General features: G+C 33.8%; 2 protein-coding genes across 3 annotated transcripts in view; one reads left to right on the plus strand and one right to left on the minus strand.

The window, feature by feature from the left end:
• Positions 1-24,427, plus strand: part of LOC148278506 (beta-1,4-glucuronyltransferase 1) — a 170,040-nt gene that overhangs the window by 37,039 nt on the left and 108,574 nt on the right. For both annotated transcript variants that reach the window (XR_015823179.1, XM_088231296.1), the window contains exon 2: positions 8,083-8,145. The gene's annotated coding sequence lies outside the window, so the exon portion shown is untranslated. The remainder of the gene's footprint in view (positions 1-8,082; positions 8,146-24,427) is intronic.
• LOC148278507 (uncharacterized) lies at positions 10,218-21,760 on the minus strand. Its single transcript, XM_088231309.1, has 2 exons — positions 21,676-21,760; positions 10,218-11,051 (listed from the first exon to the last, which is right to left on the minus strand). Exons 1-2 carry the CDS (start codon positions 21,758-21,760, stop codon positions 10,309-10,311), a joined length of 828 nt encoding a protein of 275 aa, XP_088087435.1. The 3' UTR covers positions 10,218-10,308.

The raw sequence follows: 24,427 nt of genomic DNA on the forward strand, positions 1-24,427 counted from the left end.
TGAAGAAAATAATAATTATAAAAATAAAATAAAAAACTCAAAAACTAAAATAAAATAAAGTGTTTATAATAATTAACCAAATATCAAACTCACATACACAAGTACATGTACATATCCATACACAATCTAACTGCACAGGTAGGTATTTCGGTTAAATAAGATATTATATAAGAGAATATTAAAAAACATATTTTTTAAAAAATAAAAAAAATTAGTGAAACATAAATTGATTTTCAATTACTTTTCTAAAATTGTTGCATGTTATATTATTAATATCAATATGGTTAAATTTATTGTTATACAGATTGCAAGTTCTACAATAAATAATAAACATAAACAAAGTTTAATATGGTTGTTATGAGCTCCCCCCCATCCGATTATTCCAAAGGAAAGCGATGACTGTACAAGTGCATAATATACCATTTTAATAGAATAAATTTAAAATAAACTGTATCAATGCATTTCTACACGTCTCGTTATCCAGGTGCCACTGGTACTGTGGCGAATCTCTTGGTGAATAGGTGTCCAATATCTCGTGAGAAGAACCCATTAGCTGGACAATGGTTGATCGTTGCATTGGAGCAGTGTGTGCACCGGCAGTGAGACGAATCTTCATAAAACGTGCCTCTCTATCGTTATCTCCGTTTGTTCACCGATCCAACGTTTCTGTCCCATTGTCCTACCATCGTAAATGGATTGACATTACGAACGGCCCATTACATATTTGATGAAAAACTTGAATTCAAAAGCCACATCAACCACATAACTTCTAAAAGTATGAAAACTTTGGGTTTCATTCTTAAAACCACATAGAATTTTGAACAGTTAAAATAATGAAACTCTTGTATATATCCTTGGTTAAAATTATCCATCCAAAAATATATCCATTATCCTTTAAGTTATCCAGCCAATCTGTCAAACAAAATGGATTTTTTTACCCTTGAAAATAGACGCTCTGTATCTGAATTGTGATATTTCCATAAATTATTAAATAATAATGTACTCTTTTAACCTACTCTCCAAAATTAATCTTAATGTCCCCTTTCGCGTGACAAGAAATAAGTATTTATTCCATCTGCCAGTCTGTAGCACTAACTATGCACAACACTCTTTCCTCTATCGTTCTTGCTCTAACGTAATGCTTTTTTTTCATCTATAGATATATTTTACATGCCCTTTAATTTATTTAAAAATAAATTGAGACTCATTATTTCTGACTGCGATACGGTCTCACTTTATAAAAATAATCTATTAAAACTTTTAATAAAGAGAACATGTTCAAAAAGGCTATAAAAAATTGATAGTTGAGCTAGGTAGAAGTAAAATGGATGGTATTATTCGCCTAAACCAATATTGAATCAACTGCTCCACAAGTGTATATCTTATGTTAGGGTTTTGTTCTTTCATTGTGCGTTTTGTAATATAAATAATATAATTAGTGTCCTCGGCACGGGTAACCCCATTTTTATTATTAATTATAGTTTGTAAGACAAAAAATATGAATAAATAAATAAATTGCTGTTTCATGATTGTGGATTTCTATAGAAGCCAAAATAAGTAAAGTAATTAAAAATCAATTAGGGTATACTGAGTATATTTTAGAGGTATATTTTGGTTATATTCGGGAAAGCCTTCCATTATTTAGAAATATTTGTAAGTATTGATTTCATTGCAGGTTTATTTTGAAGAATATTGTTGAAACTTTACATTGGTGTTTTATACAGGTTTCATTACATAACTAAGATTTAAGGCGTAAAACAGGGATGTGTAATGTCACCATGGTTGTTTAATCTATACAGGGACAACTGTATGAAAGAGATAGAATGTATGGGTATTGGAGCAAAATTGGATAATTTTTCAGTAAGCTGCTTGTTGTATGCTGATGATGCAGTTCTGTTAGCAAGCAGCAAGGCTGATTTGCAGCAAATGTATGATGTATGCCTGGAGAGCGAATTGGCGATGAACGAAAGTAAGTCAAAAGTGATGGTATTTGAAAGGGATAGTGAGGTTACTGACTGCATAATAAATGTATACAACGAATGTCTCGAGCAAGTAGAAGAATTTGTGTATCTGAGAAGCATGTTTTCAAGAGATGGAAGAGTAGAAAAAGATGTTGAAAGGAGAGTGAATGCGGGCAACAAAATAAACGGAGCACTAAGCACAGTAATTTCTAATAAAAATATGTCAATCGAAGCTAAACTGGCAGTGCACAACGGAGTTTTAGTCCCAACACTTATGTATGGAAGTGAAACATGGAACTGGCAGAGGAAGGATGAAAGCCGAGTGAACGCGGTTGAAATGCGATCTCTTAGACGAATGTGTGGGAAATCAATGTATGACAAGGTTACAAATGATGAAATCAGGCGAGAGTGTAAATCTGAGACAAGTATAATTGATAAGATTAAGAAAGGGTCTCTGAGATGGTTTGGTCACGTAGAACGAATGGGCGACGAAAGAATGGTAAAACAAGTATATATGGCGAAAATGAACGGCAACGTTAGACGAGGACGACCAAGGAAGACGTGGCATGATCAGATAAACCAAAATCTTAAGTCTGGTCATGTGAAAAGCAGACAGAACCGAAGGGCATGTATGACAAGATGTATGAATGTGGAAGAGGCTAGGATTGTATGCCAGGATAGACGTGTGTGGCGGTCCATTCTCTCTGCCTACCCCTACGGGGAAATGGCGTGATGGTAGTAGTAGTAGTAGTAGTACTAAGATTTATGTTAAATGTCAACTAAGGTAAAAATACATTCAGATTTAAATTAAAAGTTTGTTTGAAAATGTCCTAACAAGACGAAACGCGTCACAATATATCCTTTGTTTACTTTAAAAAATAAAGTAGAATTAAAATCCAATAAAATCCAATAAACTTAATCTAATAAATATGTGTATACATTTTCTAATTCGTTTAACTAGTTCACTAATATGTTCTTTCCATTTTAAGTTTTGGTCTATGTACGATCTACGCATTTGCGCCGCCAAATGTTTTCAGCAAATGTCGATCTCGACATTGTGAACCTATCGTACATAGTTTTACTTAACATTCACCTGAGAGATCGCATTTCGCAAGCATTCCATCGTTGTTTTTTAATTCCGTTCTTCGCTTAAGGTTCGGCACGAGGGCTCCATTGTAAACGGCTAATTTCACCTCCTGCGACCAGTAGCGCGCCTAGGGTTTACCAGTAAGGCAAACCCATTTACATGTATTTTTAATTCACTTGTGGTGTAATTCACCTGACGGCCTAATAGTATAGTGGCCAGCGCGTTTGCCTTCCGTGCAAGAAGTCTCGGGTTCGATTCCCGACATGGTTGACATGAAATATTTATTTAAAAATGTGTTTTAACACTAGAATATGTCGTAGTTCCTGGACTGGTACCTGAAGCATAAGACTGATCATCTTACCTTCATGTAACAAAAATGATCAAGATACACTGGGATTGATGTACCAATGCAGTGCTCTATGCACCATTAGGTGCGGAAAGGGAATGATGATGAATTCATTTGTGAAAATGATAAATTATTATTTAATATACGGAAAGGTTCATTGTAGATAAGCAAAAAAAACGGAACGTTGGCCATCTCCGAACTCCGGTCTTTAATTCATTTATATAAAAATAACCGTTTCAAATTATCGAATTCCGTAAAAAAAAGCATAATAAACAAACATAAAGTACGTTCGATACAAAATACGAGTGGCGCTCTCTGCTAACTTTACCCTAAAGAAGCTGGCTTCAGATTCGTATATAAAACTTAACATGTCGTATACAGACAAACATTTTATGAGGTTACTATTTGCATCACATGCGAATTGCGCCGTAAAAAAAGCCCCATAAGAACCCAACATGAGTAAGCGAGTTTTTTTAAATTTTTTTTTATTATTTATTAATAAACAAATTAAAATACAATATTACAACTAAATACAATTTTTTACAATAATCAAATACATATATTTACATTAACGTTTCCCATTACGTAAAACAAATAAACAATTCTTGTGTACATAATGGGGAGTGACGTCTTACAATGGATTATTTTATTTTAACCAATAATATTTTAAAATAACATATATAAATTACAAAAAAGATATTAACGATGTTTTCAATCAGTGTTACATAAAAAAGAACTAAAGATGTATTTTTTTTTTACTTCTTTCTTAAATATATTGTATTCCTGACTGTACTTTTTAGTATCTTTGTTCATTTCATTGAATAAAAATATTTCTCTGTAAGTATAATGATGTTGTGCAGTAATTGTTTTTAATTTAGGAATTAAGACATTACCACCTGTTCTAGGTCGCGTACTTACGTTTTGAGACCTAGAAATACTACTATTTATTTTATCTGTATGTATTTGAAGCAAACAATTCTTTTTATATAGCAATTTTATATCTAAAACCTTCAATTTTTTAAATAATTGAACAGTGGGAAAAGTAGGCGGTTTTTTCAAAATAACTTTATAACTGATTTTTGTATTTTTTCAACTGGTAAAATATTGGTTTTAAAAGATAAGAGATTTATTTTTATTTTTTATTTTATTTTATTTTATTTAGAAAACATACAGTCATACAAAATCAGTATTAAAAACAACAATTTTTTAACATAAAAAGACCAATTAAGTTTTCATAAATTAAAAAGAAACAAACATTAAATGTGACAAAAAATAAAAAATAAATAAGAATTTTAAGTGAAAAAAGGATAATTGTTGACATTTGCGTTTTCCATGGAGGTAATAAATTAAAATAAATAAAAATACCGAATGTACACTCCGAGCCATCCACGCACACACATGAACGCACATATAAAACATACACAAACATATACATTACATGTGGCACATATACATAGCATAAACCACTCAAGATGTACATTCAGCAACTATCCCAAATAATCGACCCCATGAAGAAATTTTCTGTACAAATGCAACGTGCAATTAAAAATGTCTACATCAATACTGAGTCCTTTATAATTTCTACAGGTACGTCTAATGAATGAATTCGAGGTATAATTGTTTTTACAAGTTGGTACATAAAAAGGGAATTTAATCTGGTATAGCGAAGAGGACAACGGAAACCAATATTTTGTAAAAGATACGGCGAATCAACTATGTTATTGAGAATTTTGAAAAGAAAAATTAAATCATATCTAAGGCGCCTTTTTTGTAGTGATTCTATATTAAAATTGATCAAAGATGCGCCGTAATCATTTTCAATGTTACCAAAACGATGGTTTGGTCACGTAGAACGAAGAGATAAGAAGACATAGTGTCGTTCGCGCACATGGATTTCATACGGTTCGGATCTCTGGATGGCATCAGTACGAACGTCGAACAGGTCCCTTATTCTAATTCGGCGTGAAATTTCAACAACGAAATGAATTATTTCTGAGCGTTCGGTCCAGATTTTATAATTTTGAAAAAAAAATAATAGGCGAGCCCGGCTTTTGGGCTTCTATGGAAATACCGCCACCGCCTGCGACCAACATTTATTTGCCAAGGTTGATTTTAGTCACCGTTGACCCTGTTCCCGGCACTCGCCCTCTTTTCAATATTATCTTTCTCAGTCTTTCCATCCTTAGTAAATAAACTTCCCAGATACACAAATTCTTCTACCTGATTCAGAATATCTCCGTTCTCTCTGATCTCACATTTAGTTGTATTTTCACCCCTTTCAAAAACCATCACTTTTGATTTACGTACTTTCTAGTTACACTTACACAATTTTTTCTACCCGTTTAAGGACACTGCCTATTCAGTCTTCCTGTGAAAAACACAAAGTTAGTGTTTCAAATATTATTTTTATTAATGAAAGCTTTCAGTATTATGCTCGAAAACGGAAAATGTTCGGACCATTAAAAACTGAAGGATTTTGTTTATTGATTTAAGTTAGTAAGATCAATCTTGGCAAATGAATATCAATCACGTTTGCTTATGTAGTAATAAAATGTATAATTAATATACCTATTCAATTGTTTTAAAGAACAATGCGTTGTGGCTTCCTTATTTTACGATTGTTATTCGATCAATGATTTAAGTAAGAACTTATTATCTTTTAAATCATTTTTTTTCTAAAAGATAAGCAATATAAGCTGACAACATTGTTTTTAAAAAAAATATGAACGTCTTTAGATCATAGTGTTTTCAGATGACTTACTTACAAGAATAATATTTATAAACAATATTTTGAGTTTGTCCAAATTTTTGTAGACAAGGACTAGATTCAACTCCCTGGGGAGCTGTTTATATTAACGTATTACAACAGAGATGAAGAACATTTAAGAGAAGGTAATATAGAAGTCTTAAATATTGTTTATAAATCCACCTGGTCCATGAAGAAGTATAGAAATTGAAAAAATTACATTTTCAGGCGTTGCCTAGTATGTAGGTGAAATTCAATTTTAAATCAGAAAATATAATATGTCGGTTTTGCTTGGTTAAAACGTAAGTTTATGTATACAATTGTAAAGCGCTCTTGAGGTGATTTTTTACAAAAATGGCGCTATATAAATCAGCCAATTCTTATTATTATTTATTATTATTATTATCGATCCGCCGTATTGTATTTTATCATGCTGTGTAGTTTTTTGCCGTGGTGTGTAATGGGCCAATCATGGTCCAGTATCCGTGAATGCATTTTATTGAAATTAGTTTTACCACAAATTCGCATGAGAAATCGTATTTCGGCAGCACTCAGCCTACTTTCATTCGGCTTTTCCAATTCTAGACTTCGCTTTCCATACACAAGGTTCGGCACCAGGACTCCATTGAAAGCCCCGTAAATGCCCAGACTTCCATATTCCCCCTCAATTTTTTTTCCTTTCCTGTTGCAATAAATTTCGACATATAAATGGATAAATAAAATTTAAATTTAATTTATTTTTAAATAAAAAGTTCTGGTACCAACCCTAATGTATGGAAGCGAAGCATGGAGTTGGAAAAAAAGGGACGAAAGTAGACTGAATGCTGTTGAAATGCGATCCCTCGGGCGAATGTGCGGAAAAACAATGTATGATAGGTGCCCTAATGTCGAAATTAGAGCAGAATGCAAGGCTGAGTTAAGCATTATCGACAAAATTAAGAAAGGTCTTTTGCGATGGTTCGGTCATGTGGAGCGAATGAATGATGAAAGAACGGCTAAAAAGATTTATGATGCGAATGTGTCTGGTTGTAGAAGTCGAGGAAGGCCGAGAAAGACATGGCATGATCAAGTACAACAAATTCTTGAAAGTGGTCATGTGAAAAGTCGGAATAATCGACGTGCGTGCATGAGAAGATGTATGAATGTGAAGGAAGCAAAGGAAGTGTGCCAGGACAGAGTGGTGTGGCGTTCTATCCTCTCTGCCTACCCCTCTGGGGAAATGGCGTGATGGTTAGTTAGTTAGTTAGTTAAAATTTAAATTTTATCGATAGTCCATATCTCTTGGAGCGTATTTCAATCAATTGTCCCGTAAAGTCAACACGACAAGATCATTTTTTTTATAATTTACTTCCCAAAATAAATTATGTTCAAAACTCGTTTATTTATCGTAGCTGCTCCAAATTTAATTTACTTTGTTCCCATTTAGATATTTTGAATAAAAAATTTAGTGACTTCAAAAAAAACTTTTTGAATCACTGTAAAATGAAACATTTGTCAGTGTGTAATAAGTTTATCTTCCTTTAATTATGTTTATTTTATTATGATATCAAAATTTTGAATTGGTCAACTATATTATGAAAACCCCTCTCCTCCACTCCTCCACTCTATTTCCTCATCCCTCATCCTTCTTAAAAGCTTTTTTTTTTCTCATGTCTTATATAATATACTATTTTTCTCTTTACTGTGTAACATATTCTCCCATATATTTGTGAAAAACTTTAACTGGATGTATGTACTATTTTTTATATTTTGTATTCTTATATAACAACTGTTGTTTTTCCTTAATAAATAAAAATAAAAATAAATTTAAAAAAATCTTAGTTACACGTCAAATTGAAATTGTTAGCAATAAGGTGAGAAGTGTTGACGCATTGCGCATAATATGACCAGGTTTCTATTTGAACTTTTTATTTACTTATTTATAAATTTGTTTTTTTTACAGAATACGCCGTCCGCTACCTTTCCTGAATTTGGCATCAAGTCTAGCAGCAAAAATATTCTCAAAGTAAGAAATTTTTTTAAAACTTTCGTTGATAAATTTATTTCAGGAAAAAAATGTGTATTTATGTATTTAATTTTGAATGTAATATATCGTAATATTTAGTATTATAGTTTACCAACGTCAAAAGGAGAACTTGAGTTATTTTAAAATATTTTAGGTACGTACTCTTTTGGATTCAGTCGAAATTTAGTTCTTAAAAGTATTCGTGCATAACTGACCTATTTAAATTAAGAACATTCCAAACAGATTTTGAATATTTTATGACAGTTCAATTTTTTTTCTGTTATTCTTTAAAATTATATTAATTTTGTAGATATAATGTTTTGATTCCGCTTCTTTAAAACAATGTTTTTATAAAAAAAAAAACGAAAAAAAATGTTTTTAAATTGTTTGTGCGAACTATAGAAAAAGTAATAGTAAGATGTATATATTTCGATTTGCTTCAGAAATAATTTTCATCGTTTATCTTTCGATGTAATGATTGAGGTAGTATTCAAAGGCTATCTTTGCAAAACAAATTAAGGAATTTCGTTTTTCTGACGCTCCCGGTTCATTGTTTAGACTACCGATCTGCATCATGGATGACCCTAGCGGGATTTCGTTTAAAGCTACTCTGGAGAAATTCAAAATGTTTGCTAGAGAGTGTGCTGAAGAAGCTTATCGAACAGCCGTTAAAGTTAGGAAACACGCGATCCTTAGGGGAAATTCCAAAAACGATGTTCAACGTTTAGATAATTCTTCCTGCTCTAAAGCAGTTGATGTTTCATCATTCCCTTGTTCTGGATCAACGAGTGGTGTAGAGGGTGCCGTCAGAGACGAAGTCTGCCCCGAAGAAAAGGAAGAAAATATTTTAGATATTATCACAGACAAATCTTCTATCACTCTCGAAAAACTGCAAGATGCCTCTAAAACAATACAAGAAATTTCGATTGAAGCTGTCAAAATAGTGGAGGAGGTTATCGCAAACTGCGCCAATATATCAAAAGAATCTATCGAGATCATCACTAAAACAGGTGTTGAACGTGGAGATTCAATAGCTAAACTAGATGTCGAGCAAACGGAAAATATTGGCTTAACAATAACCAATATCATCAATAACATGGTTGATATTGATAAAGGTAACAATGATTTCTCTGTGAATCCCGAAAACTCTGCTCCTAATAATTTACTACCCCGCATAACTACCGAAAGTTCTTCACGAAAAATTGCCGAAACCTTCGAGGTTGTTCTCGAATTCGATGTAAGTTGCAATGATGATAACGTTGCCAAATATTCCTTTGAAAACTCAGATAGTCAAACTCCGCTTCACTCTCCTATAAATATTCTGAAAAATTCTCACTTGTCCTATACCACATTTCGAGACCCTTTGGAAGACTTAAATAAAGATCGCAACATTGTTTGTGAGTACGAAGATTTAAAGATCACGACCAAGTGCGTTTTTGATGTTGCTAATGATAAATTTAGTTCTCCTAAAAATAATTTACGCTGCACGCCACCTGACTCCCTGATGAATTTGCTCGAAAAGTCTGTTTTATCTTCTACTACTGCCGGGTCCTGTGAAAAATTTTCGAAAAGCTGCAAATGTGTAAACGATAAAAGTTTGAATAACGATTCCAACAAGTGTGTATCTGATATCAGCGTTAACGTCGATTCATCTTCAAAACCAGGAAATCCGCCAGATGCCTCGATGAACTCAATAAAAAAGTCTGACGTGGCCTATGCCGTCGTCGAGGACCATTCGAAGGTCGTTGACAAATCCAGCGGGCTCATGCGCAAAGAAGGCTCAGATATCAGTGCTAAAGATCGCGTTGACGATTCCCAATGCCTCGAGGAAATTTTCCCACCGGCCTCTCTGATGAATATGCTTAAGAAGTCCGATGTCACCTGTACCATTGTTGGAGATCCCTCGGACGACTTCGCGGAAGCTTGCAAGATTGTCTGCAACCACGAAGAAAGTTCCCAGCTCGATGCCAGGAAGTGCGAGCACGCCTGTCTCGCAGTCAACAGGCTAAGGGAAGAAGTGCTGAAAACCGCTCAGGACATGTCGAATAAAGAAGAATATGAAAAGGATGAAAAACGATCCACTTATTGATAATCTTTATTTACACGTTATTTAAAAACAAAATACAAATATTAAAATATATCAGTCAAAATTACATTCGTTTTTCATTGACTTCTTTGTGTATTTATTTCTCTCGCCAATCTGAGTACCTCTTCTTTCATCGCTTGAACTTGTAGGCAAGTTGTTTCGCATCTCGCAGCTTCTTTCACATCACTTTGCACATATCCGCACACAGTCCTACAAGCGTTTGCGAATTCTTCCCTTTCGGATTCTTGAGATCCTGTATTTTTTTGTTCTTCGAGATTCAATAGTAGTTTTGTCACTTGTTTATCCGTTTTTTCCTTGATGAAATCTCTCGCTTCGACCGCTTTGGTTCTGATGATGTCCTCAGTACTCTTGGCTAGTTCTCTAGTTTTCTCTTCGGCTTTGGCGAACGTTTCTTTAAACATGATTGTAGCCTTTTCTGCTTGTTCTTTAGATACGCTGACCGCATTGTCCATTTTTTCCTTCGCTATTTTCTTAGTTTCTTCCGTCATTTCTTTTATGGTCTGGACTGCGGTGCCTATTTCTTTTATCACAACACTCTGCGCCTCCTTTGTGTTTTCCACGACATCGCGTATCTTTTCCTTGGTGGCTTCCGAAGCATCTTCAACCTTTTGCGCCGTGCTGTTGAGCGGTCCCTCTACCCTATCCTTGATAGTTTTGGCGAATTCAGAAGCGAGATTGGTAATCTTGTCCGCTGTGTCTTTGACCAGTTTTGAGGCCTTCTCGGCTTGGTCGCTTGGCGTCACCCATTGTTTTCGAATCGCTTGAATCTGAACTTGTACGCTTGGCCGAATATGTCGAACTAAACCCGATTGTTATAATTACGTTTCTTCTAGTAGATAAATATAATCCAAGTTACGCGACTGATTTTTGGCAACATTAATGGGTAGAATTCTTTCGCGGTTGCATTGGGCTATTTATAAATTTCTGAAATAGAATACCAGGACTTGTCATCTTATATATTTTGATTGATAAAACAATTTACAAACACTAACTTTCGTTTCGAAGATATTTGTCCATAATCAGACTAACTCATTTACGATATTTTATTATTTTACTGACAAGAAATTTACTAAAATGCCAAAAATAATTTTGGTTGCCGTGCATAGAAATTTTCCATAGAAAATTATGTTTCTCCTGTGAATAAAAAACATTTTAGTATAAGGAAATGTCACCACGCGCAACTACGATTCGGTATCAATTTTTAGGTACTTAAATATTTTACTTTCCCTTAATTTTTTTTTAAAGAACTACCCTATAGATTTGCTTATATATATATATTAATTAATTTATTTATTTAACAATTTATGTACATTTACAATTTACATACATATAAAGGCGGGCACATTGTCTAAAGGCAATTTCTGCCTACCTACCCAAACCCATCAGTTTGAGAAAATTAAATGTACATGGCATACTGAATCTTACGATTTTATACTAAATAACAAACAAAGATTAACAAAATACAAAAACTAACACCATACTATAAAGAGAGGAGAGGGGATGGAAAGGAAAGAAGAAGGATAAAGGAACAACTTCAATATTTGAATAGTGACATTTCAATCTTGACTTAAATGTAAATAAAGAAGGGGCGTCTGTAACATTAGTAGGTAGGTTATTCCACAATCGAGCAGCTACTACTGTGAAAGAGGAGACAAGAAATTAGAGCTATGAAAGGGTATAAAAGGGGTTCTCTCGTTACTAGAACAAAGAGATAGTCCGTGTTGTATAACCGTAGATATACCCTCAGTCTTTAAAAAAGCATCTGCTATACAAACATTGTTTTAAAAAAACCCGCTGATTTTCCAAAAGTCTCGAAACCCTCCATTTCCAAATAATTTAATTTTACATAGATACAATACAACCGCAGCTTTAAATGATAATTTATATATTTTGGGGGAAAAACCTTAAAAAATCTTTCAGAAATCTTAAAATCAATTACAAATATTAAAACATTTCATTCCAAATCGAAATCAACACGTGAGAGTGAGACCCACCCTATCCTGAATTCTCGACACAAGAAAATTAAGTATATTTTAAAATAAATGATCTAATTTTAAGAAATCTGTTTCAGATAATAAAAATTAAGTGTAAATAAAATATCCTCTCTCTAAACACGAGACTTTACTCCATCAAAGAGGTAGAAACGTTATTATTGATTGTGTATGTAATTATGTATGTCGGCCTCGTGGTGTAGTGGTCGGCGCATTTGCCTACAATGCAAGAGGTCTCGGGTACGATTCCTGACACGGTTGCCATGAAATATTTATTTAAAAATGTGTTTTCACACCAGAATATTTCATAGTCCCTGGACTGGCACCTGAAGCGTAAGACTGATCAACCTCGACTGACAGAGATGAAGAACATTTTAGAGAAGGTAATTTAGAAGTCTAGACATCGACAGGGCTTACGACCTGTCATTGGCTGGCTTAAGTGGCCACTTTACACACTGTGTAACATTCACCATTCTGGCCATATTTGAACATCTATATTCCTGCAATTCTTTCATCTGTTGATGTTTTTGAAGTTGAAGATTTGAAACCTTTATTTATGCGGGTGAGATTCATCTGATTAAATTTTATCACCTTCATACTAGGCAACGCATGAAATTTTATTTTTCAATTTTTATACTTCTTCATGGACCAGGTGGATTTATCAACAATATTTTGAGTTTGTCCAAATTTTTGTATACAAGGACTGGATTCAACTCCCTAGGAAGCTGTCAATATTAACATATTACAACAGAGATGAATAACATTTAAGAGAAGGTAATATAGTAGTCTAGGCTTCTACAGGGCTTGTGACCTGTCATTGGCTGGTTTTAGTTGCCACTTTACACATTGTGTAACATTCACCAATCTGCCCATATTTGAACATCTTTATTTCTTCAATTCTTTTATCTATTGATGTTTTTGAAGTTAAAGAGCTGAATCCTTTATTTATGCGGGTGAGATTCATCTGAATGAATTATATCACCTACATACTAGGCAACGCCTAAAATGTTTATTTTTCAATTTTTATACTTATCATGGACCAGGTGGATTAATCAAAAATATTTTTTAAGAGTTTGTCCAAATTTTTGTAGACAGACTGGATTTCAATTTGTTTTTTGTATCACATAACGTGGTACTATTACACATAAATATTACTAGCGCTCTTACTGTATACTTTCATAATATTTTTTTGGCCAACTCATGTTAAATTTACATAATCTCTTGACCTCAGATAAATACCCGAAGCATGTTCGGAGATGTCTCGTGAAGTAATTAATATTCTTGGCCAAAATGTGCATCCATCAAGGTCTTGAGCCAATACTCTTCCAGAGTGCCAAATGTCCTTATCATGTTTGCGCATCTAACTGCACGAATTCAACCGAACGAAGATGTTTGCGATCGTTAATGCGAAAGATCGAATTGGGTGCTAATATCAGCAGGCTTATTTTGCCACAATTTCGTTTCGTGAGTTCGTTCGTCCGCCATGAAAAATATAATTAAGATAATGAGCAAAAAACATCGACTTTCCTAGTATTGAATTATACGTAGAGAGTGGACTCCTTAGTTTTAGAAAGTTATATTTATTCCAGTGCCTGAAATATGCTCACTTAAATAGGGAATTATTTAGTACTAATTAAAATCGTATTAGCAATAGATCCGATAGTGAACTGTCAGTTTCAGGATGCAGAATTATGTTTGCACAGAGGCTCTCCTTACATGTTGGTCCATGATCCTTTAATCTTCTAACCAATGAACTACAAAACATTAAATCACTGGTACAGTATAAAAAAAATGCATACTGCAAATAAATCCTGTTTTCATAATATCAGCATATATGTTAATTTTGTTTTTTTATATTTTTTTTTTCCTTTTAATCGTCATGTCATATCATATTTATATACTATAAACTTATTAATAATTGAAAAAGGGTTGGCTCACGCTCAGACGCTGATGTCTTTGTGGGCATTTTTTCCAACAACACCAACAAACAACAACAAACCATCGCGCCGTTTCCCCGTAGAAGAAGGCAGAGAGCATAGAACGCCATATCACTCTATCTTTGCATACAGACCTCGCTTCCTTTACATTCATACATCTTCTCAAGCGCGCACGCTGATTATTCTACTACTTTTGACATGTCCATCTTCAAGTATTTGATGGACTTGATCGTGCCATGTCTGTCTCGGCCTTCCTCTTTTTCTGTATCCATCAATATTGGCACCGTAAATATTTTTAGCCGTTCTTTCGCTGTCCATTCGCTGTACATGTACAAACCAATGCAGAGCTCTTTTCTTGATTTTGTCGATAATGCTTATCTCAGCCTTTCATATTGTTCGGATTTCAACATTTGTGCATCTATCGTACATAGTTTTTCCACGCATTTGCCTGAGAAATCGTAAGTAAACATTTTTTATATCCGATTTCCCGTAGGGCTGAACTTCTGCATTAATTGGTTGATTCACCTGAACTTGTGACGTGGTTGAAAGTAGTTAATTTTTATTACAACCGATTTTGTTCATTTTCTCGTAAATTTTCGAGAAGCTTCGCGCGTGCAATGAAATATGTAGATTTTTTAAAAACACTTTTCGTATCCAATTTCCCTTGATTTTTTACTTCATTTAATACACAATTAACAAATGAAACATATTACAACAGAGATGAAGAACATTTAAGAAATGTAATATAAAAGTCTATTCATCTACAGTGCTTATGACCTGTCAATGGCTGGTTTAAGTGGCCACTTTACACACTGTGTAACATTCACCATTCTGCCCATATTCGATCATCTATATTCCTTCAATTCTTTCATCTGTCGATGTTTGTGAAGTTAAAGAGCTGTCATAAGCCTTCGTAAGCCCTAAGGTCATAAGCCCTGTAAACGCCTAGAAGATGCTATAAGCCTTCATTTGCCTAAGGTCACAAGCCCTGTAGATGCCTAGACTTCTATATTACCTTCTCCTTAATGTTCTTCATCTCTGTTGTAATATGTTAATATTAACAGCTCCCCAGGGAGTTGAATCCAGTCCTTGTCTACAAACATTTGGACAAACTTAAAATATTGTTAACAAATAAAAAATGCAAAATAAATACCGAACTTTCTCGTTAGCGTTCGGCTCCATCGAAAAAAATATTGATTTGTGCTAAGCACTCTCTTTGGCCAATATACTCTCGTCTCCATTAGCAGTCTGTCCGAGTGTTTGCAAATATTATTTTTTCTTAGCCATGGCTATTACCAGAACTCATTTAAATGGCACACTTGTTTAACCCGCCTCGTTTAACTTAATTTACGCCGTCTGTCCCCATTTGGGGACACTACTTGGTAAGCTTGTATTTTGTCGTGCTGACTTTTTTGAGTGAAAAATAGTTAATAACTCTCTAGCATAGAATTAAGAATAGTCCAGAAGGAGCGTAGAATCATATTTGAATACATCGGACTGTGTCTAATAATTCCCCCACTATGCCTCACTTTCGCCGCGCGCATTCGTTATGCCGCCGCGTAATGTTGCACGATGGGAAAAAATATAATTGTAACACAAATGCAAGGTAAAAAAAAGCAATCTGTTAATTTCTCTAAAATTTTATTGTGCACGCGGAAATATTGATTGACACAACAGAGTAGATAAGTAAAAGGTCATTTAATAAGAGTAATTTAATTAATGAACTTTAAACTTAAAATATAACAAACAAATTTTATTTTACATAAAACGGACATTTTTATATCATGTTTAATATTAGATGTTTTAAAGATAATGTCGGTCAAATGTCCACGATAGAGTTGTTTAATCCGAGATCCAATTTTCATTAGTTCTCTAATTAGATGAGCAAAGTACCGTAAAAAAAATTACTACCCTGGCAACACTAACGAAATGTTCATTTTGTTTCTTTGACAATCTGACAGATGGAAAAACAATTCAATTTTTAAGTAATGCATTTGTTACATACACATTAATTTGCTAATTACACGTGAAATGTGATTGCATCCTGTTTCTTTAAGATCCTAGCAGTATCTCTACACTTCAAAAGGACACTACACGGCATAGTTGAATTTAAATCAGGAGTTGCGTACTGAGCGACGTTTACAATGAAACTAATGGGTCAAAGCGTAAACCTACTCATTTATAAGTAGTTTAGTCGCCTTCTGTTTGATGTGCGTATGCGGTTTCTGGACTATTCTCAATTCTATGATCTCTAGCATACATAACGTTGCATAGCAAAATGTATCGAAAATGACAGTTATTTCTTCAAATTTGACATTTCATAGCACATACAGTCGAACCTGGATAGAAGAGGTCTCTCTTTAAATATATAATGAATAAAAAAACTTTGTACTTAGACCATTTGAGTTTATTTTGAAGCACTACTAGTTTCGGAAGACTCAGTACCTTCCATCTACAGGTATGATTATTAACTAAACATACAGAAATGAAAAAAAACTAGGTACTGACAGGGGTGGGAGGAGCTTACAAAGGAGGGAGGGGTTTATACAGGTTGTTCTTTAAACCCTGTCACATCCGAAACCACGATGATCAGTATGAGCAAGAAGACATATTGGCACATTAAAATATTTTTTTAGAACCACGAAAGTCTTAAACAATTAAATATATAGAAAAAATACAAATGGTTTCTTACTTCTGCAAGGGAGAAGGGGGGAGCTAAATATTTTGACATTTGATATTAGATGTTCATGGATGTTCCATTGTATGTCCAATACGATAAAAAACTATGGTGAGAAATTGTTATCACGTCGCTTACTAGCACGTCGATAGTTATTTGTGATTGAGCTACTGGTTTTTTTTTATTTAATTTTTTTTATTGATAAACCCGTACGGGTTACATACATTTAACAAAATACTTTTACTTTTAAAATTCACATTCTACTGTTAAAAATATTATCTTTTGTGAAGGTTGTATTAATCTTTTGTCTGGTAGTTTATTGTGTAATTTCAGTCCATGGTTTATTTGTCTCGATAGTCCTTTTCTCGTTTTAAAAGGTTGTGTATGATATTTTTCTGATATTCTCGTATTGTGTTCATGTTTACTACAGTTTTTTTCAAGTTTTAATTCTTTGTCTACAATTACACCAGTGGCTAATTTATGAATAAATTTTAAGGATTCTAGTTTAAAGCGTTCAGTTACATTTAATTGTTTAAAAAGTTCATCAGTTGATTGCAATGGGAAGTTAACATTAATCTTTAATTTTCTCTGTAAAGTAAAATGAAGTTTTCTGTATGAAAAGCAGAATATGCACGATTGCTTTTCTTTAAAACATGTTCAATTATAGGTTACCGATGAAAATACTTCAAATGCTCATGCAAATATACTAATTATTGTACACACATATCGATTTTTTCTTAACAGACAGTCGAAGATAACTCTGTTTACTTCCCATTGTAATCGGGGCCCTGATATTCAGGGTCGACTGTAACCTGTAACGTTCTGATGTTCTCTATCACTATTTTTTCACGTTTATACGTGTCTGTTAAATATTATAATAGGGGAAGGTGGGGCATGATGGGGTAGTGGGGCAAGATGGGGCCCTGCGATAAAAGCCGAAATCTGTCGAGTAGCTCAGAGCACATTACGCCATTTGATGCTCTTTTTAGGCTAGGGTTTCCTAGGACAGCGGTGCCCGTATTTTAACGGCCGTAGTGAACGGTGATGCGGTGGACAGCCGTCGTAACGGTGACTAGAGTGTGGTTTCCTAGGAAAACGGTGTTATCAACACCATTTAACACCGTTTCCCTAGGAAACCACTCTCTAGTCGACATTATGACGGCTGTCCACCGCATCACCGTTCACTACGGCCGTTAAGATGCGGGCACCGCTGTCCTAGGAAACCCTAGCTTTAGACCCTCCACCAATGATGCAATTGCAGCGGACATGTGTGCACGCTCCGATACGCAGTGATACTAAACGTGTTTTTCGCAAATTTTATGTTATTTTATCGAGTTTTGCTGCTTGTGACATTAAAGGAAGCATATCGTGATTTTAACTGGCTGATGGTCGCTTTACAAGCTCAAAGTATTGTAATTTACAGTAAGTTCATCAATTATTTCCAGAGAAATTGTATTTCGTGAACAATAAGCGTTGTTAACAAGCATAGTAAAAGGGGCAAGATAGGGTATCGGTACCCCATCTTACCTCATTGCTTGAACACAATTTAGTAACAGTTTTTATTTTCTTTGTGTAAGCAGAATATGGTCCGAAACTACGTTTGAAAGGTCAAGAGGGGGAGGTCAAAGGAATGCATGAATCGAGATAAAGAAGACATTTTAGAAGGGAGAAAAGGATATAAACTAGCTGCAAGATTTTATTCAATTCCTCAAACTACTTTGGAGCGAAAAGTTATGTTGGCCGGGCAAAATAATAACAGGATAGATAAGGTGAAGGTTCTTTTGGGTCCTAAACATACAGTTTTTAATGAAAATGAAGTAGCCATCGAAACGATCAAGACTTAACTCTTCTTCCATAAATGATGAAGATGATACACAGTGCCAGTTTTGTAGAGGGTCATCATACGTTGAGTCAAATAAAGGCTGGATAGCGTGTCAAATGTGCCAGAGCTGGGCACACTGCTCATGCGCTGGAGTAGACGAAAAAAACCAAGACACCATCCTTGTCTGTCCTAGTTGCGAACCGTAGTAGGCGGTACCCCATCTTTCCCCACCAGTGGGTCAAGACTGGATAATTTCGACTGTTTTGAATTGATTTATTTCACTAGTTTTTTATCTCATTTTTAGTTTTTTTGTAACACGTTTGTTAGATTAAAGATTAAAGTTTATAAAAATAAACTTTTTTTAAAGGATTTAAAAAAAGAAACGCGTTTTATTGACGTATTACCTTAAAGGCCCCATCATGCCCCACCCTCCCCTACGCACAATTAAAACATGTTTTTTAAACATTATTTTCTGCAAAGAATAATAAATATTATTGTTGTATTGTGCTGATGAGTATGTAATCGACCTTCGCAGGTATAAAGGAAAAATTAAAATTATTACTGTTGACAGGTGGTCGGTTCGAGTTTGAAGTGTTATATGAATGATGATTTCCTTCGCAAGAGTCTGTTGCTGTCATTCAAATCATCCGAACGCCGAATACTTATCCCTAAAATGGATGGCAAAAAATCAAAGGTCAGGATCAGTCCAATAGAGACGAGAGTATACGGTAGAACAAAAAATCTAAATAACTGCTCAGAACGCCAGATATTAAAGCACAGGTGGCAATCCGGAGTCAAGAAGTTAGTTCGGTTTCGCACCACCCTGTCTGGTTGAATCATCGTCAGGACTGCGGACTGGCGTAGCAAAGGGGGGCGAGGCCCGAGGGACCCGTCACGACTCTTCGTGCTGACTGCGACCTCTACGCGGCCGTGATCGGAGCGCGAACAGAAGATTCCGAACTCTAAATATGATCTACTATTTATCATCGTTACATAATTCTGTTATTGGCATTTTTTAAATTCAATTTATTTTCATTGGCATCATAGTAATTTGTGACCAAAGATGCAGTATTTACTTTTAAATATGTTAACATATTACAACAGAGATGAAGAACATTTCAGAGAAGGTAATTTTTATTTTTATTTTATTTTTATTTATTTTATTTTCTTTTATTCAGGAAACATACAGTACAGTTACAAAGTTTAATATTTTACACAATTGGACTTAATTCTAATGGACCAGTGAAGTTTCCATATTAAAAATCAATTAAATGTAAGGTTAATTATGAAAGTATAAAAAAGAGAAGGAAAAAGAAAACATAAATAAAAGGTGTTTAAAAATTAAAATTTAAGTGAAAAAAATATATTTTAAGGTTTGTAGTTAGTAGTGAGTAATATAGAAGTCTAGGCATCTACAGGGCTTATGACCTGTCATTGGCTGGTTTAAGTGGCCACTTTACACACTGTGTAACATTCACCATTCTGCCCTTATTTGAACATCTATATTCTTTCGATTCTTTCATCTGTTGATGTTTGTGAAGTTAAAGAGCTGAAACCTTTATTTATGCGGGTGAGATTCGTGTGATTGAATTTTTTCACTTACATACTAGGCAACGCCTGAAAATTTTATTTTTTCAATTTGTATACTTCTTCATGGACCAGGTGAATTTATCAACAATATTTTGTTATTATGTTATCAGCTCCCCAGGGAGTTGAATCCAGTCCTTGTCTACAAAAATTTGGACAAATTTTAAAAATGTATTTAATTTATTTATTTAAATAAATGTAAATGTTTTTTTGTTATTTTTTTGTGTTTCTGATCGTATATTTGTGGTGCTATACTCATTTTTAAAATTTTATTATTTTATTAATTTTTCACGCCCATAAGGCTTTACATACATGGAAGTTCTATAAAACATGAGTATATAAACAAGATAAAAATAAAAAAATACAATATACAGCAATAAAAGATAGAACAGTGTGTACAAGTAAAGATGGTATAAAAAAAATTTAAAAAATGACGAGTATATAAACAACATAAATTTAAAAAAATACAATATAAAGAAATAAAATATAGAACTGTATTTAGAAGAAAAAAAAAACTGTAAAAGCAACATATTAAAAAAAATAAAAAAATATATAAATAAAATACAAACGTATCAAAGAATTGCAGTTTAAAAGTGCAGTACTCATGTGTCTGCGTCAACTAATTGCTCGTCCTATCTCAATACAGGACTTTTAGTCCCAAGGTGTTAGGACTTATGTCTCAAATAATGTGCAATTAACTTATTTATGTAAATAGAGATGGACCTTATATGCATTTTCAAAATACTTAATGCTTTAAGTGATGTCCCATCTCTCCCAACCGTGTCACGAGAAGTCAAAATCTGCTATTTATAAAGTCTTCTAAAAGCAACTTTGGTTTTTATGCCCCAATGTCCAGAATGTGTAGATTAGTCAATTCATCACACGACTTGGAATTTTTTGGGATAGATCTTCCGGCTTTTCGTAGATCTCTTCGCGACTAAACAGTGTGGGATGAAGTTGGATTGGTTTGACATGGTTTAGCTCAAAGTTTTTGATCTTTCGTTTTTTTTTATATATTGTATACTATTATTGTTTTGCCCTCGTTTGTCTTTGCTAAATAGTTTTATGTTCTTTTTGTTCAGTTTCTTGCATTTATGTTTCTTCATTTAACTGTTGTTATTGGCTTAGGCCGTATATATATAATTAATAAATAAATAAGTAACTAAGACCGAAAATATTGCACAAATAGTACTGTGTGAAAAGCCCTTGTGGCAAAAATGATTATGGACGAAAACGTGACGGTCTTTAATTAAACCATTACGTTCTGTGCTCAAATGCTCGCCTGATGACGTCACTATTGTTGAATCAATTAATTATAATCTCGGTTTATTGTTAGTTTAGCTAGCGAACAGGTAGCCGGCACAATGCCCCTCGTGTTGGGCACACAATATATTGTAATACCCACTGACCTCGACGCAAGAGCAGTAAGCCGATGATTGATCGGATCACCAGCGCCATAGCTTCCTTGTCATGGGATATTGATTCGTAATCCATTCGCAAAAATATCTTATCAATTTCCTCGGCTGAACCAGAGTCAATGGCTCGCGTTCAAGATGCTATTGAAATTACGTCATTCAATATTAACACTTTCCGGGCCACAAATTTGCACCCGTGCTAAACGTATGCGGCCGTGTCCGAATGTAGTTCGTGACCCAATGTTCCCCTAACTGGCCGGCTTACTTTATATTAAAGTGCCCCGTCCGACCGGACTTTTCGGCATATATATATATTTTTTTATTCATAAATTTCATAAAAAAGTACATATTTTAGTAAAATTCTAAACATATCTCCTTTAACACATCTAGTAAATGTTATCACTGTAACTCTCCAAAAAAAGAGACTAACTCTTGTGCTTGGAGAGTGACTCACACTGTTGTAGTTGTTTATTTATAAGAGTTTGTATAATTTTAAATACGAGTTCATGAAAAGAAAAATAAAAACATAGGATTTATAAAGAAAAAACATAAAACAATTATACATTCATACTAATTAAATTTTAATGTTGTTTTTACACGAGTTCAAAAAATTTCTTTAGATTAACTTTAAATTTATTTATCGATATGTTATTTTTAGTTAATTGGGGAGATTATTATAATTTTTTACACCTTTAAACACAAAGCTATTTCGACCATGACTTGTATGGAATTTTAATATTATGTTGGTATCTGAGTGACTTATTCATTTCAAATTCTTTTATTTTTTCTTTTTTATACATTTGTATAATAGAATTTATTTTATAAAGAGTGTCTACTGTATGAACCTTAAATATTTTAAATAGACTTTCTGTATTGAACGTTAAGGGTTTCTTTAAAATTACTTTAATAATTAATCTTTGTACTATTTTAAGAGGGTTTAATATATTGGCATATGCACCAACCCATCCTACAATACCATATTGTAACAAAGATTGTACAATTGAGTAATAAACTATTTCTATAACCATCCCAAACATTGAAGTTATTTTTTTTGTATACATTAAAACAATTCTTAATTTTTATATTTCAAAAATAAAACAATGAATTTTCTTGTTAAAAATATATTTTATTTTTCGATAAGTAAACACAATAATAAAAAAGCGAAAAAAAAACTCTTAAAAATATTATTTATATTTTTTTGTGTGCGGTATGTTTTTAAGCATTCTGGAAGACATAGAGGGACGTCACAGTCAGGGCAGTAAAAAACTGTCTTTTTTCCGCCCCTTTTGGCAGTTTTCTTCTTGATGCGTTCCGCACACACCTTGTTTATACCACATTAGAAGTACAACGAATAAAATATGTTAAAAAATAAATACAGAAAATTGCGCCTTTCTGCTCACCCATCAAAGAATAATCACGTGTGATATTTGCCATAAGATCTTGCAGAGGATACAGAACAATTTAACTCATCTCAGCTCAAGCTCTAACAGGGTTTACACCGTTAGACCTTAAAATTCAAGAAAGGTAAGACATTTATAATGTCAAGAAATTTGGTAAGCTGTATTCCATTCCAGTCGATCGAAAGTATCAAGGAACTGCAAACTATTTCGATTTACCTCACCCGTGTGAAAGAATTCCCGAAAGTATTCTTTTACTTTACAAAGATATACCTCCTTATGCTCCCAATGAAATAAGAATCTTTACGGATAATAGCCTGCTCGACGGCAAAGTGGGAGCGGCATTAGTTCCTTTTGAGAGGGATAAAGAATTACCAGGCAGAACATTTAAATTAGATAATTTCTGATCAGTTTTTCAGGCTGAACTAATCGCAATACGAGAAGCTCTCGAATGGTTATTAAAAAAACCACCAGAGAGATGGGTTATTGCAAAAATATTATCAGATTGTCGTTCGGGCGTTCAAGCTATAACTGATACTCGGTCGGTAAATCTATTAATTGTAGACATTAAGAGTAAAATTAAGCATTTAAAAATTAGAGGGATTATCATTTAAATATGCTAGATAAGAGGACATGCTGGTATCGTAGGAAATGAGAGAGCGGATGAACGAGCAAGAGCCGCAACTTGTAAAAGAACGGCACCTTTCTTCTCAGAATTTCCCCTTAGCTTTGCTAAACGCTGTATAAAACAAAATACGCAGCAGCGTCGGGAGGATCATTACCGCGCTCCTTTTACAGGTAAAATCACTAAAATGTTTTTCCCAACGCTGGCTAATGCAGCGAACTTCCGTCATCATCACCAAAGATTTTTGAGAAAGGCTGGATGTTGGGCTTATCCAGAAACCAATATACGTATAACTAGTTAGAAACTAGCTTCAATATATCTTCTCTTTAAGACCGTCGAAATAAATCCGACCTTCTAGTCCTATTTAAAATTCTCAACTCACTCTTTGATGCGCCTGAACTACTGAGCTCAATAAAATTAAATATCCCAACTAGAAACCTCAGACAAAACTTACTCTTTCATACCGAAAACCATATAACTAACTATGGTTTTCATTCCCCTATGCCCAGAATTCTTAGGTCTGCCAACAAACAAACCAGTCTTGATTTCTTTGATAACAATCTTTTAAACGATCACCGAAACAAATTCAATTATAAACACCTCTCTCCCGCTTCCACTCCCACAAAGTCTACTATTACCATTAAGTTTTTCTACCTTTTTTATAATATTTCTTTATGTATAAATATGTCCTTATAAATGTCCATTGGGCGTAAATATAAATAAA

This window comes from Micrasema longulum, unplaced genomic scaffold, assembly GCF_059751315.1.
Source record: "Micrasema longulum isolate JH-2025_06_02 unplaced genomic scaffold, ASM5975131v1 h1tg000870l, whole genome shotgun sequence".
Lineage (NCBI taxonomy): Eukaryota > Metazoa > Arthropoda > Insecta > Trichoptera > Brachycentridae > Micrasema > Micrasema longulum.